Raw genomic sequence first — 13,604 nt, forward strand, 5'->3', positions numbered from 1 at the left:
TAGCTTCCTACCAATACCATGAATGTCTCAAAGTCTCAAAAGGACGAGTTTTTATGTAAAATGACCATAGGCGGCATCACCCTCGTATCAGCAGGTTGTTGATAGCGCTCTGTTTTGTAGTCGCTTTTTCCATTTCGCATACCAAGCAATAGAGGTGATGCAGTACGAGCAGTACGGCGCAATAAAATTTTTTGTTGGTTTAAACCATACAGCCACTTAAACTTATGAAAAGCTGTAGCACGCGTACAGTGAAGACACGCTACCTCGCGCAACACTGTTTAGGTGGGTCTTCAAAGGCCGATTTGTTTGTGTTAAGCAAGGTGGGTCTGGTGTTTTCGCTGCTACTGTGACTGAAGTAAACATCAACGTAGCTGCTATGATTGTCCTTGAGGTTCAGGGTATAACATTTCGTAACCTCAATGAAGTGCAAAGACTTTCGTATGGCAGTGTCTTTATGACTGTCCATGATCATTTCCATATGACCCTGTTTGTGGCCCTTGGGTGCCCCTTCTGTTGACTTCAGAACAAGGGGCTGTGCGAATGGTGCAAAGCCGTGAGGTGCAGCGACTCATTGCTGATGGACGGGATGAGTTTCTGAAACGGATTGTCATCAGTGATAGATCAAGGCTCCATCATTATGATCATGGAAATCGCCAGATTCTCCAACACTAAAAATGGTGAAATTTGTTCCATCTGCAGTAAAGTGATGGTAATCACATTGTTTGAGTGCCATGAAATGCAGTTCCCATCACACACTAATGTTACAGCTGCATACTACTCAGTAGTATTGGCTAAACTGAGGAAGCAAATTACACGGAAACGACCAGAACTTTCTCGGACTGGGTGGCTACTTCATCATGACGATGAACAACCTCACGTCTCATAGCAAATCATGAAGTTTGTGGTTCAATTCAACATTACCTATGTAACGCATCAGCCTTTTAGCCCCGGTCTTGCACCCTATAACTTTTTTTTCCTCAACACTAAAGGCAAAACATCGGGGCATTCCATTTGAGAAATCTGAAGCAGTGCTCAAGAGAAATGTGATTTTTCAAGGACCTGACCAGGAACGGCTTGCACCATGTGTTCGAGGACTGGCAGCGACGCTATAAAAAGCGCATTCAAGTAGGAGGTGCGTACTTTGAAAATAAATGTAAACATTGAAATGGAGTAGCAAAAACTGTGAAAAAGATCAGTCTCAATCTTTGTTAATCAGTCCTGATAGATTCGATGACATCCATTATGAGCTGTAGCGATGGGTCCCACCCACACTACCGTGTCCACTGCCCATAAATCATAGATACCTCGTACTGCAATAGGCACAGTACCGCAAGGTTAGCATGCTGAATGTATTCGGAATAATTTCATTTTAATCTTTCCTTTAGAGATGACTTGTTATTTGTCATTGACCTAAAAATTATAGAACAATCTCATGTATAACACAAATTTGTAAACACGCTGTAACGTAGCAAGTTACTACGAGATGACATTAGTTGCAGCAAGGCACGTAGCCGTTTGGTATTGTGGCGCTTTACTCACAGGGTAGCTGACTCTGCCTGCCGAGAGAACTGCATAGCGTAACAGTCAGTCAATACGAAGATTCATACCCCTCTACGAATCTAAATAATCCACATTGGTTATTATCCAACTTTTTCAAATTTGGTACACAGCCTTTTGTTATTAATGGAATGATGATCTCAAAATTTCAGATGTTTATATATTATAGTGCCGGAGATAATGAAAGTTACCTAAAAGTCCTAAAACCAATGCTTGTTTTTTTAAGACCTTGATAGGAACAAATACAGATTGACTTGCATTATCGTTTGAAGCCATTACAAAGTTACCAGTGCATAAAAATCAATTACTTAGGATTTTCTTTTTTAACACTTTAGTCACTGTGCATTACGTAATAAAAAATCGGTCAAATATATTATTATTTGATTGTGTTTTGTGATGTGAGAGTGTGAGAATGATTCAGAGAGTGCATGTGGGACATACATTAAAAGTTAATACGTCATTTTTCATAAAATCTTGTACAAATAGACCGTGGAAAAGTTACGACGCAACCATGATTCAGATGATGTATGACGGTGTGAGCTTGCTTTTGTATAAAAGCAACCAGAATGAAAGTTAGAGACGGAATAAGTTTATTTGGCAATTTGGAGAATAATTCGTACTTCGCTTATTTTGATTAAACAATATACTAGAAATTGAAGTTTTAATGGCGTTAATTACTATCAGATTATTGATTGGATAAGCAATTTTTGCAGCGAGAATGATCTGCAAGGAACATTCTGATTGGTCGTTTAGCTCAACAGCCATTCAGCATTAAGCTGTTCCCGTGCGAATCTAGTGGTGTGGGCAGTGAGTAGAATAATTCGAGATTGTTGCTTGCTAACTGGCCTACGGATAATATCATGTCAGATAGCTCTGTAAAAGTACTCTGAAAAATGAAGAAATGGTGAGTTAATTGCTGTTAGAATACCTTGTGAATGAAGCGACTGGAGTTACGAACATTTTAATGAAAGTTTGGTGTTTCTATATTAAATAGTTTGAGAGTTATGAACATGTGAACTTTCTGGTGGTAGTAACAATCCCGCGTGGCATGTTTCGTGCTCTGTACGGAATACTTTGGTGAGCACTTCTTTCAAAGAAGACCACTGAAACGACCGAATGTTTAACTCGCGAGTAGTTGTGGGTCGGTACCTGGTAGAACATGAAAATTAGTCGGGTCGGACTTGCAAAAATTCTAGCTGCTTTTCGAGTGAAACTATGTCGAACAGACAGTGAACTATGAATGATGTAGCATTACCATATTAAATACGGACTTGATAGTCATTTCATGTGTTTCAATATGAATAAAAATCAGATTCAGTCTAATTTTAAATTTCTTCTGCAAGTAAACTGCATCCTCCGAAGCCCGATTTTTTAAAAATGAACTTTTAGAAACTGACTTTCAACTCGAGTTACGAGGCCTTTGTGCGGTAGGTATTACGTAGTGGTTTCATCAACGCTGCTTTACACAGCCTAGCACGTATCTGCTACTATAGAGTGAAGAGACGTCGGAAAGAAGCATATCGAGGTAGGTGGACTTTTGATAGAGAGAGAGAGAATGCAGACGACCGATCCCGCTCCGCCGCAACGCGACCACATTCTATTCCCTGTGCTTACAACCGCCAATATGCCACGTACAGACTCTCACAAGTCCGAATGTTGTTTCTTATCTGCGAACATTACAGAGATTATGCTTGTGTGTCTTCAATGAGCCAGATATTGTAATTTTTCGGACCTTCATCAACAAAGAAGTTCTACAGTAGTTTCAACACCCTGAAATCGATTGTAGACTGAGGTGTTGTGCTGCGATGTTGTGCAGCGACGTCCATTGTATCTCAAGTTCATCAACCGACAAAGTATGGTTTTCGTTGCCCGTGTGGTCACTGGCAGGCGAGCACAATATAGTTAATGCGATCTTGTTCTTCATAGCTCGCAATAATGAGAGTCCTGCCTCCCAATACGGTGTAGAAGTTGTTTTAAACACCGATAGTAAAATTTAGGCGTGTCATTGGTAAATACTACCACGTAACCACAACCAAGTAAGGTTGCATTGTTGTGCGGTGTAGGGGAGAACTGTCAATGGTGGTGATGATTTAGGATGCCACTGGATGACGATATGTACCTACTGAGGGCAATCAAAGTACCGGTCGTTATATTAGAGAAGTATTTGAGCCCGAGTTATTGGCATTTGTTCAGTTAGGTCCACCCGCAAAATTTCAACAGCACATGACGAGGGGGGGGGGGCGAGAAATGCGACTTTGAAGAATCACAGTACCACCCCTGTGGGAAAAGGTTCATCGACAATTTATTCGATATGATCCTTTAGCAGACATTTTTAATACTTGAGGGATAACATACTATCCTTGTACGCCCCAGGACCCATTCATTCCACATCATGACATTTACACGCTGTGGCTACAGCTACATCATATTGTGGAGGGGCGGCGGAGAGGGGAAGGAGGGGGGGGGGGGAGGAAGGGACTTCATAACATATGTAATTCTCATACTCTAAGCCCTTGTTCAGTTTTTCTACAACCGATCAGTTCTAAAACTGTATCTGGCGGAGAAGAGCAAGACGTGTCGTCACATGAAATTTCTGATTAACAAGCTTTTTGGCAATGTTTGGTATGTTAGACTGCTGTTGGTGATTCAGAATTTGGGAGTGTGATGTTAATCTAATGGTCTTCTTGGTACTTTCAGTTTAGAAAATGTGTTTCCCTCACCCCGTTTCCTCGTCATTATCAACAAGAATATAAATTAAGTCACTTTCACCCACCTACGCCGGAGTGTTGCGAAGTGTAACACGTAAGTAACGAATGAGGCACGAGTTATAGAGGTTTATACCAAGTCGGTGAGCCACACATAAGAGAGAGTTCCTACGCATCCAAACTTGTCCTAACTGATGTCTGTTGGACCGGAGCGCATTGATAGCCGGGGATGCCCCAACATCCCAGCAAGTGCACAACTTCATTTTCCTTTACATTATCAGTTCGTCTATAGTCTCTGGTCCGTGATGATATCTTGTCCGGACCCGATTGGACATACTACAAATTTTATCATATCTCGCTACCTCAAAGAGTTACATAATTGTGATTATCTAATATCGAACTCTTGTTCATCGGTCTGATTCCCAGAAAATCTTCTGCAGGGAAATATTACTTACTAAATTTTCGAACGTCGTTTGGTCTGAGCAATGAAAATCATGCGACGAAGGAAGTAATTTTCTGCCATCGTCGAACATCTTGTAAAAAACGATGATACGAGGGGCGTTCAGTAAGTAATGATGTACATTTTTCTCGGCCAGTTTCGATTGAAAAACGCGGAATTTGTAGTGGGACTTCGTCGAATATTGCCGCTTCAGTCATTACAGTTTCATGAGGTTCTGACAACATGTGGTGGCACTATACGTAGCCTTGGAAGTGGCGTCAGTGATGGAGGTGCGTTCCAAGCAGAGATCTGTTATTGAGTTTCTTTTGGCGTAAAACCAGAGCATCGCACATCTGCAGGTGCTTGCAGAATATCTACGGAGAGCTGGCAATGAACAAAAGCATGGTGAGTCGTTATGTATGGCGTCTGTCATCATCGCAACAAGTTTGCGCAGACCTGTCAGTTGTCCCGCATGGCTGCCGGTCGCACACAGCTGTGACTTCTTCAATATTCGAACGTGCGCAGACTCTTATTCGAGGTGCTTGACGGATCACAATCAAACGCCTCGCAGCACAAACGGACCTTCCTGTTAGCAGTGCTGACACACTCATCCACTAGTTGAGGTACTTATAGGTGGACGTCCACTGCGTTCCTCGCCGTATAACAGAAGATCATAAAGAGCAACAAAATACCAGCTGTGCGGATTTGTTTGCGCGTTACATAGCTGATCGTGACAAGTTTTTGTCAATCGTCGTCACAGGCGAGGAGACATGAGTTCACCATTTCGAACCGGAAACAAATGGCGATCAATGTAGTAGCGCCCGCACTACCCCTCCTCCAAAGAAAAAGTTCAAAGCCACATCACAGCAGGTAAGGCCATGGCGCCGGTCTGCTGAGGCTCTGAAGGGGTTCTTCTGTTTGATGTCCTCCTTCGTGGAGCAACGATTAACTCTGAAGTGTCCCGTGTTATCCCCAGGAAACTGAACAAACGACTTCAGTGTGTTTGTCGCCACAAAAGAGAAAACGAACTTCTCCTTCTCCACGAAAACGAAAGGCTTCACAGCAGTCTGCAAACCCAGGAGGAGCTCACAAAACTTCATTGGCCTGTTCTTCCTCATCCACCACACACCCCGGTTTTCGCACCTTTCGATCTACGTCTGTTTGGCCCAACGAAGGATGCACTCCACGGTCAGCAGTAGGTGGATGATGAGAAGGTTATTGAGACAGCAATACGTTGGTTGCGACGTGGACCAGTAGAATGGTAATACGCAGGGATACAGGCGCTCCCAGTAAGGTGCCGTAAGGGCGTCGTGTTGAAAGGAGACTGTTGAAAAACACGGTTTTGTAGCCAAAGGAGTGGGAAACATGTTCTATATTGGAATCCGGAATAAAACCAACCTGTTTTCAGAGAAAAAGTGTCGCATTAGTTACTGAACGTCCCTCGCGTTACCCGTTAAAAGACTTAATGCGCATGCAGAAATATACGGGCAATCATTTTGAAATGCACAGCGGATGAGCGAAGGAGAATGAGTGTAACGTAACTAGTGATGATACAGTGTAGGTTTTCACGGCCGGTATTCTTTTCACTTAAAACTTCAGGGCTGATAGGCCGTGGTCGATGTATAAAACTCTCCACTGACGTTTCGTCTCCGACTGCGGGAGACGTCCTCCGAGATAAAGCGGGGCATTACCTCGGAGGATGTCTCCCGCAGTCGGAGACGAAACGTCAGGAGAGAGTTATATACATCGACCACGGCATATTAGCCCATAAGTTTTAAGTGAAAACGTAACTAGTATTTGGCGTTTTTCAGAATGTACCTTATGATATTCTGCTGTTTATAAACGATAATGTAGGCATAATTGCTCTTGTAGATAATGTAGAAAGGTCCGTGAGGTGGTCGATGCCGTTATCGTAACATCAGAAGACTGTAGCGATATTTAGTATACCTGCAGCAGAATAACGACTTGTGCATGGACTCTCAGTTGATCTTGAAGGTAAATAACTATAAGGTACGGTTCGTAAACACATTGCCATTCGATTACTCCATTCGCGATGGTTCATTGGAAACAGTAACGACAGTAAATTACACAGCAAAAGACGTTCACGGCGACTTAAAGCGATATAAACACATAGAACTAGTTTTGGGAGAAGCTGATGCCAAACTGACAGTCAATTGATGAATCTTACGGAAACGTAATTCATTCAAGGAAGAAGTGGCTTACAAAACACTCCTTCGACCGACGCTTGAGTATTGCTGGTCAGTCAGGGGTATTTACGAGCTATATTTACGAGCTATATTTACGAGCTATATTTACGAGCTACAATTTACAGAAGATCAACAAAGAGCGGCGTGTCTAGTCACTCGTTCATTGAGTAAGTGCGAGAGCGTTACAAACATGTTCAACAAATTGCTGTGGCATACGCTACAAGAGAGGCTTTTTGCACCACCTAGAAGATGGCAACTGAAATTCAGAGATTATGTTCCGAGATGATTCTGGCAACATACGAGGGTTGGAACTTAAATAGTGGCAGCTATTTATTCACAACCAACACGAAAGAGTTACATGTTTACACATGTTACTGTCCTTCAAAATAGTGTAGATCCCATTGCCAGCGATGTGCAAGGCGTAGTATACCGTTAGCAGAGCCTGTTCTGTAAATGGTGCGAATGGAGTGGTCTACTGCCTGTCGAATCTTTGGAACAGTTCTGAAGCGAATGCCACGAAGTGGTTCCTTCATCTTCTGAATCAAATTAAAGTCACAAGGACTTAAGTCCTGGGAGTATGGTGGATGGTACAGTACTTCCCAGTCCTATCGACCGAACAGAGCAGCCACAACTTGCGCTTTATACGCCCGCGCATTGTCGTGCAAAATGGTGGATGGGTTGCGCAGAATGAGCAGTGCCGTAACGCCCCCATTTCTGCATTTCCGTCAAGTTATGCGGAACCCATCGTGATACAATTTTTTGCATGCCGAGGCGTTGCTTCAGAATGCGAAGCACCGTCGTAATCGCTAATCCGGTTTCGTGGGCGAGCTCACGAATCATATGGCGTCGATCACTGTCCATTAACGCAGCTACAACATACACTTCAGAGACGTTAGGACGACCTGCCCGATGCATGTCTGCACAGTTTGCAGACCTCCGTTGAAGGCTTTTACCCAACGTGCCACTGTTCTGTAGGGCAATGCCGATTCCCCGCACTCCTCCTGAAGACCTTGATGACACTGGCGTGCTGTAGGACCTCTAGCGCATTCAATCTTGATCCAAGTCCGTTGTTCCTGTTTCGAAAACATAGTGACACCGTTACGTTAGACCGCTCGCTCACAAGTGACAGAGTTTCCCTCGATTCAGCGCACGCCGATGACGTGGGACGGGCGAGACTATTTGCTCGGAGGTAAGGTAGGTATGTCAACAACGTGTGCTATCGGCGAGAATAGTAGATCCCATTGTATAGTGTCTCCACAGCAGTGTTGTCACTATTTAAGTTCCAACCTACGTATTAATTCCTGCGACATGCAGCTCGCAAAATGACCATGTCAGATCGTGCATCATGGCTGTTGACACTTGTCGGGCAATACGGGGACAGTTAATGCTGGTTGTGGATGATTCTGGAGTTACCTCCCGATGATGTCCTATATGTGATAGATCTGGTGATCGACCACGCAAAGGTGACATGTCGATACTCTGCAGAGCATGTTATGTTGCACCAGCAGTATGTGGGCGAGCGTTATCCTGTTGGAAAAATCCGTGGGAATACTGTACATGAAAGGCACCAAAACAGATACAGATCGAATCTCCAGACTTACGAATAAATTTGCTGTCAGGGTGTGGGGGATAACCACGTGAATGCTCCTGCCATCATACAAAATTTCACTCCAGCGCATAACTCCAGATGTTGACCAAGTGTGTCTAGCACACAGAAGGCTGGTGGCAGGCTATCAACTGGTCTCCTAACCCAGACACGGCCATCGCTGACACCGAGACAGAACCAGCTTTCATCAGGAATCCCAACAGATTTCCACACTATCCTCCAATGAACTCTCGCTTGACACCATTGAAGTTGCAAGTGGTAGTGGTAGTGGTAGTGGTTTGGGGTCAGTGGAATGCACGCTACAGGGCGTGTCCTGAAGTGTCCTTGAAATAACCAATTTTTAACAGTTCATTGTGTCACTGTGTTGACAACTGCTGCTCAGATTGCTGCTGCACATGCAGTACGACTGTGAGTTAATGAGCATTTCGCTCTAATTTATATGGTCGAAAGAGTCAGCCTTCAGAAATCGTGAAACGAACCCCGTCGTCCAGGACCAGATGACACAGATTCACCACAAGATGGGGAAACTCATAGGCGTCTATTGTCTATTGAGGCCTAAGCACTGTAGTGTGCGAGTGAGACAGAAGAGAACCTGCGTCATAGGAAAACCCATTAGAAGGTTTTTGTGGCCAAGAAGACGTAGCACTGTTAAATATGGCGGACCTAAGATCGGCCATAAAGGGAAACACTTATGAAAATTATTTAATTCTATAGAAATGCAGGGAATGAAGCCTCTGTAATTTTAATCCGACATCCTCATGGTGAGCCCAATAAAACTTGAATATTGGTCGTATCTATAATACGCTAGTATTTACTGTTAAAGTGAAATTAACAAGTTTTGTAACAAAGACCTGAACGCTAAAATCTGAACGCTTTGGTCGATCTTAACGATCGACATTTCATATAAAAGAGATCATTAATATGACAGATTTTGTGAATATCAACTCTATTTCTTTAAAAGATATATTAAATTTAAACTATCAGTATTTTCAGTGAAGCATCAGGTCATCAATTCCTTCACACAAAACACCGAACGATGACATCATGACAGCTTATTGAATAATTAGGTAATAGAATATTTGTTGTAAAGTATAGTGCATAATAGTTACGTTTGTTCTTTATTTATTTATCAGAAGCACACTGGTGCAAGGTACTGGTCGTGGAATTGAAAGCTAAAAAGGAAATTGTTGGTTTTATGTAAAAGAATTTAACGTTTATTATGTAATGTATATTATTGTTACTTTATTTAGAACGTGAAAGTGGTCAAGCTTTGATTAGTTAAATATGTTAAAATGTAAAATAATGTAGAATAAGCTGTAGCGAATCAGATGGACGGGTTCAGGAAAGGGAACTGCTCTAGTCAGTTGAACGAGGATATTCGGCGCGCGGGTGCAGACGCGAAAGCGGACAGTTCGGCTGGAGACACCAAGGGTACGGTTCGGATGCAGACGTGAAAGTGGACAGTCGGTCTTCAGGCAGTTAGGAAGTGAAACGACTTAGAAAATTTCGCGTTGTGTGGTACCGCGGGACTTTTGGTTTGCTTTCTAAATAAACATTATTCTAACCACTCGCAACTGTGCGGCCTACATCATTTATGGGTCGTTAATTTAGTTCCCGATATTATTATCACTGCTACTGTATATTGTATTAACTTTGTATTTCGCAAAATTGACATCAGCCAGACAATTTAACCGAAGGCTCACAAGTGCCTTATTTAGGGCGTGTAATGGGACACGTGTGGTTCAACTCCTAGACGAGTTTGAGCCAAGACATTTCGCCGAAGAGGAACTGCATGTGAGCCCCAACAGTTTCGGGATGTCAGCTCGCACGATGCACCAGAGGCATACGCCGAACACGGTGGTCTTCTCTCTCGTTAGTCTCACGTTGTGCGAAGCCCGCTGTTCTTGCGACCGTACATTCCCGTGATCACCGCTGCCAGCATTAACGTACAGCGGCAACATTCTTGCCAAGTCTTCCCGCAACATCGTAGAGGGAATATCCAGTTCCTCATAGCCCTGTTACATGACCTCGTTAACTTTCAGTGAGATATTGATATTGGCCTCTTTGTCACCTTAAAGGCATTCTTGACTAACAGTCATGTCCAGTCTCAAAGATAACTAATGCTCACGACCAAGAGAGCATTTAAGGCAAACCTTATTTGAATCGTCACAGTGGTGCTACTAGCATCCAATCTTATGCGACTGGTGCGAAATCTGAATACGCATTATCTTTCAGGTGTAGAAACATGCCTATCAACTCCTTCTCGGTGCTGGAATTTTTTTCCGTTGGTGCACTTTTCATTACCCTGCGCACAAGAAAGCAGCCCTAAACAGTTGGACACGGAGCACAAACTATTTCCGATTATGGTGATCTACAGCCTGAACTGCGGCGTCTGAAACTGGTGTAGAGAGTAAAATGTTATTGTAAGCGAGGAATAACGAACGCTTTTAGCTGATACCGGCGAAACACGGCTTGTGACTCGGCGGAGGAAACTGACTCGGCATCTTTGGCACCGTACTTTAGGATGACTACTGGTAAAATAGGAAGTAAGCTGCAGGGATATCGGCTGAAAGCAATGTTTCATCATGCCGCCAAGATTTGCGAGTCGAATACGCTTTCAGCTGCAGCAGTCGACTATCAGGGCATGAAGAACTTAAGTTACCTCCGTACTTCCGCCAATCTTGCCTGTTTTAGAAATATCATTGGCCGCCGTCGATACACATTTGAAAAAGACTGCAGACTTACCGGAACAAAATTTTCAGAGTTACAACGGACACTGCTCGATCTCTCAGCACACACTTTAGGCAACACGTCTATCAAGTCATGCAGTGAAAATGTATCAGACACCATACGAAAACTACTACTATGCTCCACGTCGTTAGCAATTCACTAATCCAAGAACCCCCGAATTCTCTCTTCATGGACTTCCAAAGATGACCACCAGAAGAGACTTTATGGCTTACACTTCTTTACTGACTGTAAACAGTAGCGGTCTATTCACTCATACTCCCTCATTTTGTACTCATCCATAACAGTGAAACGGGAATAATGCTCCGTGGATTTTCCTTTAGTTCCATGTGACCAATAGGCTTAGACCCAGCGGTCAGTGACCCGTGATGGCGACGGCGGGGGCAGGTGTCGAAAGCTCGAGAATTTTATTGGTGTAGCTTGTAAACCGAGAAGATTTTGTTCTTGGATGTCGATTAAGGTACTCTAAAATTTCATTTAGAGTTAAAAATCGTAGGATGGTTCAAATGGCTCTGAGCACTATGGGAACATCTGAGGTCATCAGTCCCCTAGAACTTAGGACTACTTAAATCTAACTAATCTAAGGGCATCACACACATCCATGCCCGAGGAAGCATTCGAACCTGCGACCATAGCGGTCTCGCGGTTCCAGACTGAAGCGCCTTGAACCACTCGGCCACATCGACCGGCTCGTAATATGAATACAAAGTATCACTGCAGTCGAGTTTTTCCTCCTTACGACTATCAGTGACAGAATAACATGTGCTTACCTGAAAGTCGACGAACCTAAGATCAACTACTTCCCCTGCGTCGTACTTGAACATGATATTGTTCATCCAGCAGTCTCCGTGGAGCATTACCAGCAGGTGGACGTCTTTATTGCTCCGCTCCTCCAATACTCGATCCACTGTATCCTCCCTGATTTGTAAGTACCTGTCAGCGTACTTGGAGTACTCGGGATACGCTCTCAGTTGGTCCGCCAGAGCCCTGAATGTGCCCCCCGTCAGCAGCAGCATGTAATCCCGCACGCTGGCCAGCGGGTCTGCCCTCAGACATTCTCTGACGACCCTCGCCGAAGCGGCGTGGACACGTGCGTAGGCCTTCAGCACGGCTGCGCAGTGCTCGCAGTCCGGCGGGCGGCCCGCTTCCGCCATCACAAAACCCTCGGCGGCCAGGTCTTCGAGCACCAGGAAGTCCGCCGGGAGGTCGCCGCAGCGGAGGCAGCGCGCAGCCAGGGGGCGGAAAGCGCTCCCTTCGACAGCTGCCAGGAGCCTGTGGACCTCCGGCATCACGCTGCCCAGTGCCAGGGACTTCACCCTGAACACCCCTGCCTTGTCCGCCTCGGCCTTCACCAGCCCTTCGTCGGCAGAGCACTTCACTATCAGTGCAGACAGCCACTCTGAAGATTCGGCTGATATAGCCGGAACCTTCTGGGCACGCATTTTCAACACTTATCGATTCTATTATGTCTTCTCCCGGAGGTTCTTCCTGTTTCAGAGCAGCCTGCAAGAAATCGGTGTTGATCCATTGTGGGTGCGATTGTTCTTCAGTGGAGGTACTCATTGGACGACGCCTCAATAGCCTGAAATTTAGAAGAAGAGAAGCAACTTTAGTTGATTCATGAAAACTTTTGAGCTGTCTACTGGTAAGTCAGGTTAATATATATGTCGATACGCTTGAAAATTTGTCCTAAACAAGGACTCTTGTTCTTGGTCGTTACAACCGCGCACCTTTAACTATCTTTTGGAGTCGCTTCCTTCCCCTTTCCTCACCAAAGGTTACCTTCGGCAGTTTGGCTTCTAAACAGCTATCTACTACAAGGCTCCTCTTCGCAAAAATAAAGCCACAATCACAGAAGAAATAAAAATATTACTGGTTCGCTTTGTACTCTGCTGGTTGGTTGGTTGATTTGGGGGGGAGGAGACCAAACTGCGAGGTCATCGGTCTCATCGGATTACGGAAGGATGGGGAATGAAGTCGGCCATGCCCTTTCAAAGGAACCATCCCGGCATTTGCCTGAAGCGATTTAGGGAAATCACGGAAAACCTAAATGATGATGGCCGGTAGCAGGATTGAACCGTCGTACTCCCGAATGCGACTCCAGTGTGCTAATTGTACTGTGTCCTAGTGGAGAGGATGTAATGTGCATACTGGTAATTGCAGAAAATAAGTTGCTGGAAAACAGAAATTTTCAAAATTAAAGTATAAAAGCAAGTGTTAGGAAGGTTTATCTGGCGATATTTGTTTGTAGTGCAGCCTTGTAGAAAAGTGAATCGTGGACGACATATTTCAAACGAGGAGCGAACCAAAGCCTCTGACGCAGATGTCTCCTACCTTTTAGC

At 44.3% G+C, this 13,604-nt stretch overlaps 1 protein-coding gene across 1 annotated transcript in view; it reads right to left on the bottom strand.

Moving 5' to 3' along the window:
* Positions 1–12,704, bottom strand: part of LOC126456123 (uncharacterized) — a 41,905-nt gene extending 29,201 nt beyond the window's left edge. Inside the window, exon 1 of the mRNA XM_050091877.1 lies at positions 12,033–12,704. Coding sequence (XP_049947834.1) covers positions 12,033–12,704 — 672 coding nt within the window. The remainder of the gene's footprint in view (positions 1–12,032) is intronic.
* Positions 12,705–13,604: the final 900 nt, after the last annotated feature.

Source organism: Schistocerca serialis, chromosome 2, assembly GCF_023864345.2.
Source record: "Schistocerca serialis cubense isolate TAMUIC-IGC-003099 chromosome 2, iqSchSeri2.2, whole genome shotgun sequence".
NCBI lineage: Eukaryota > Metazoa > Arthropoda > Insecta > Orthoptera > Acrididae > Schistocerca > Schistocerca serialis.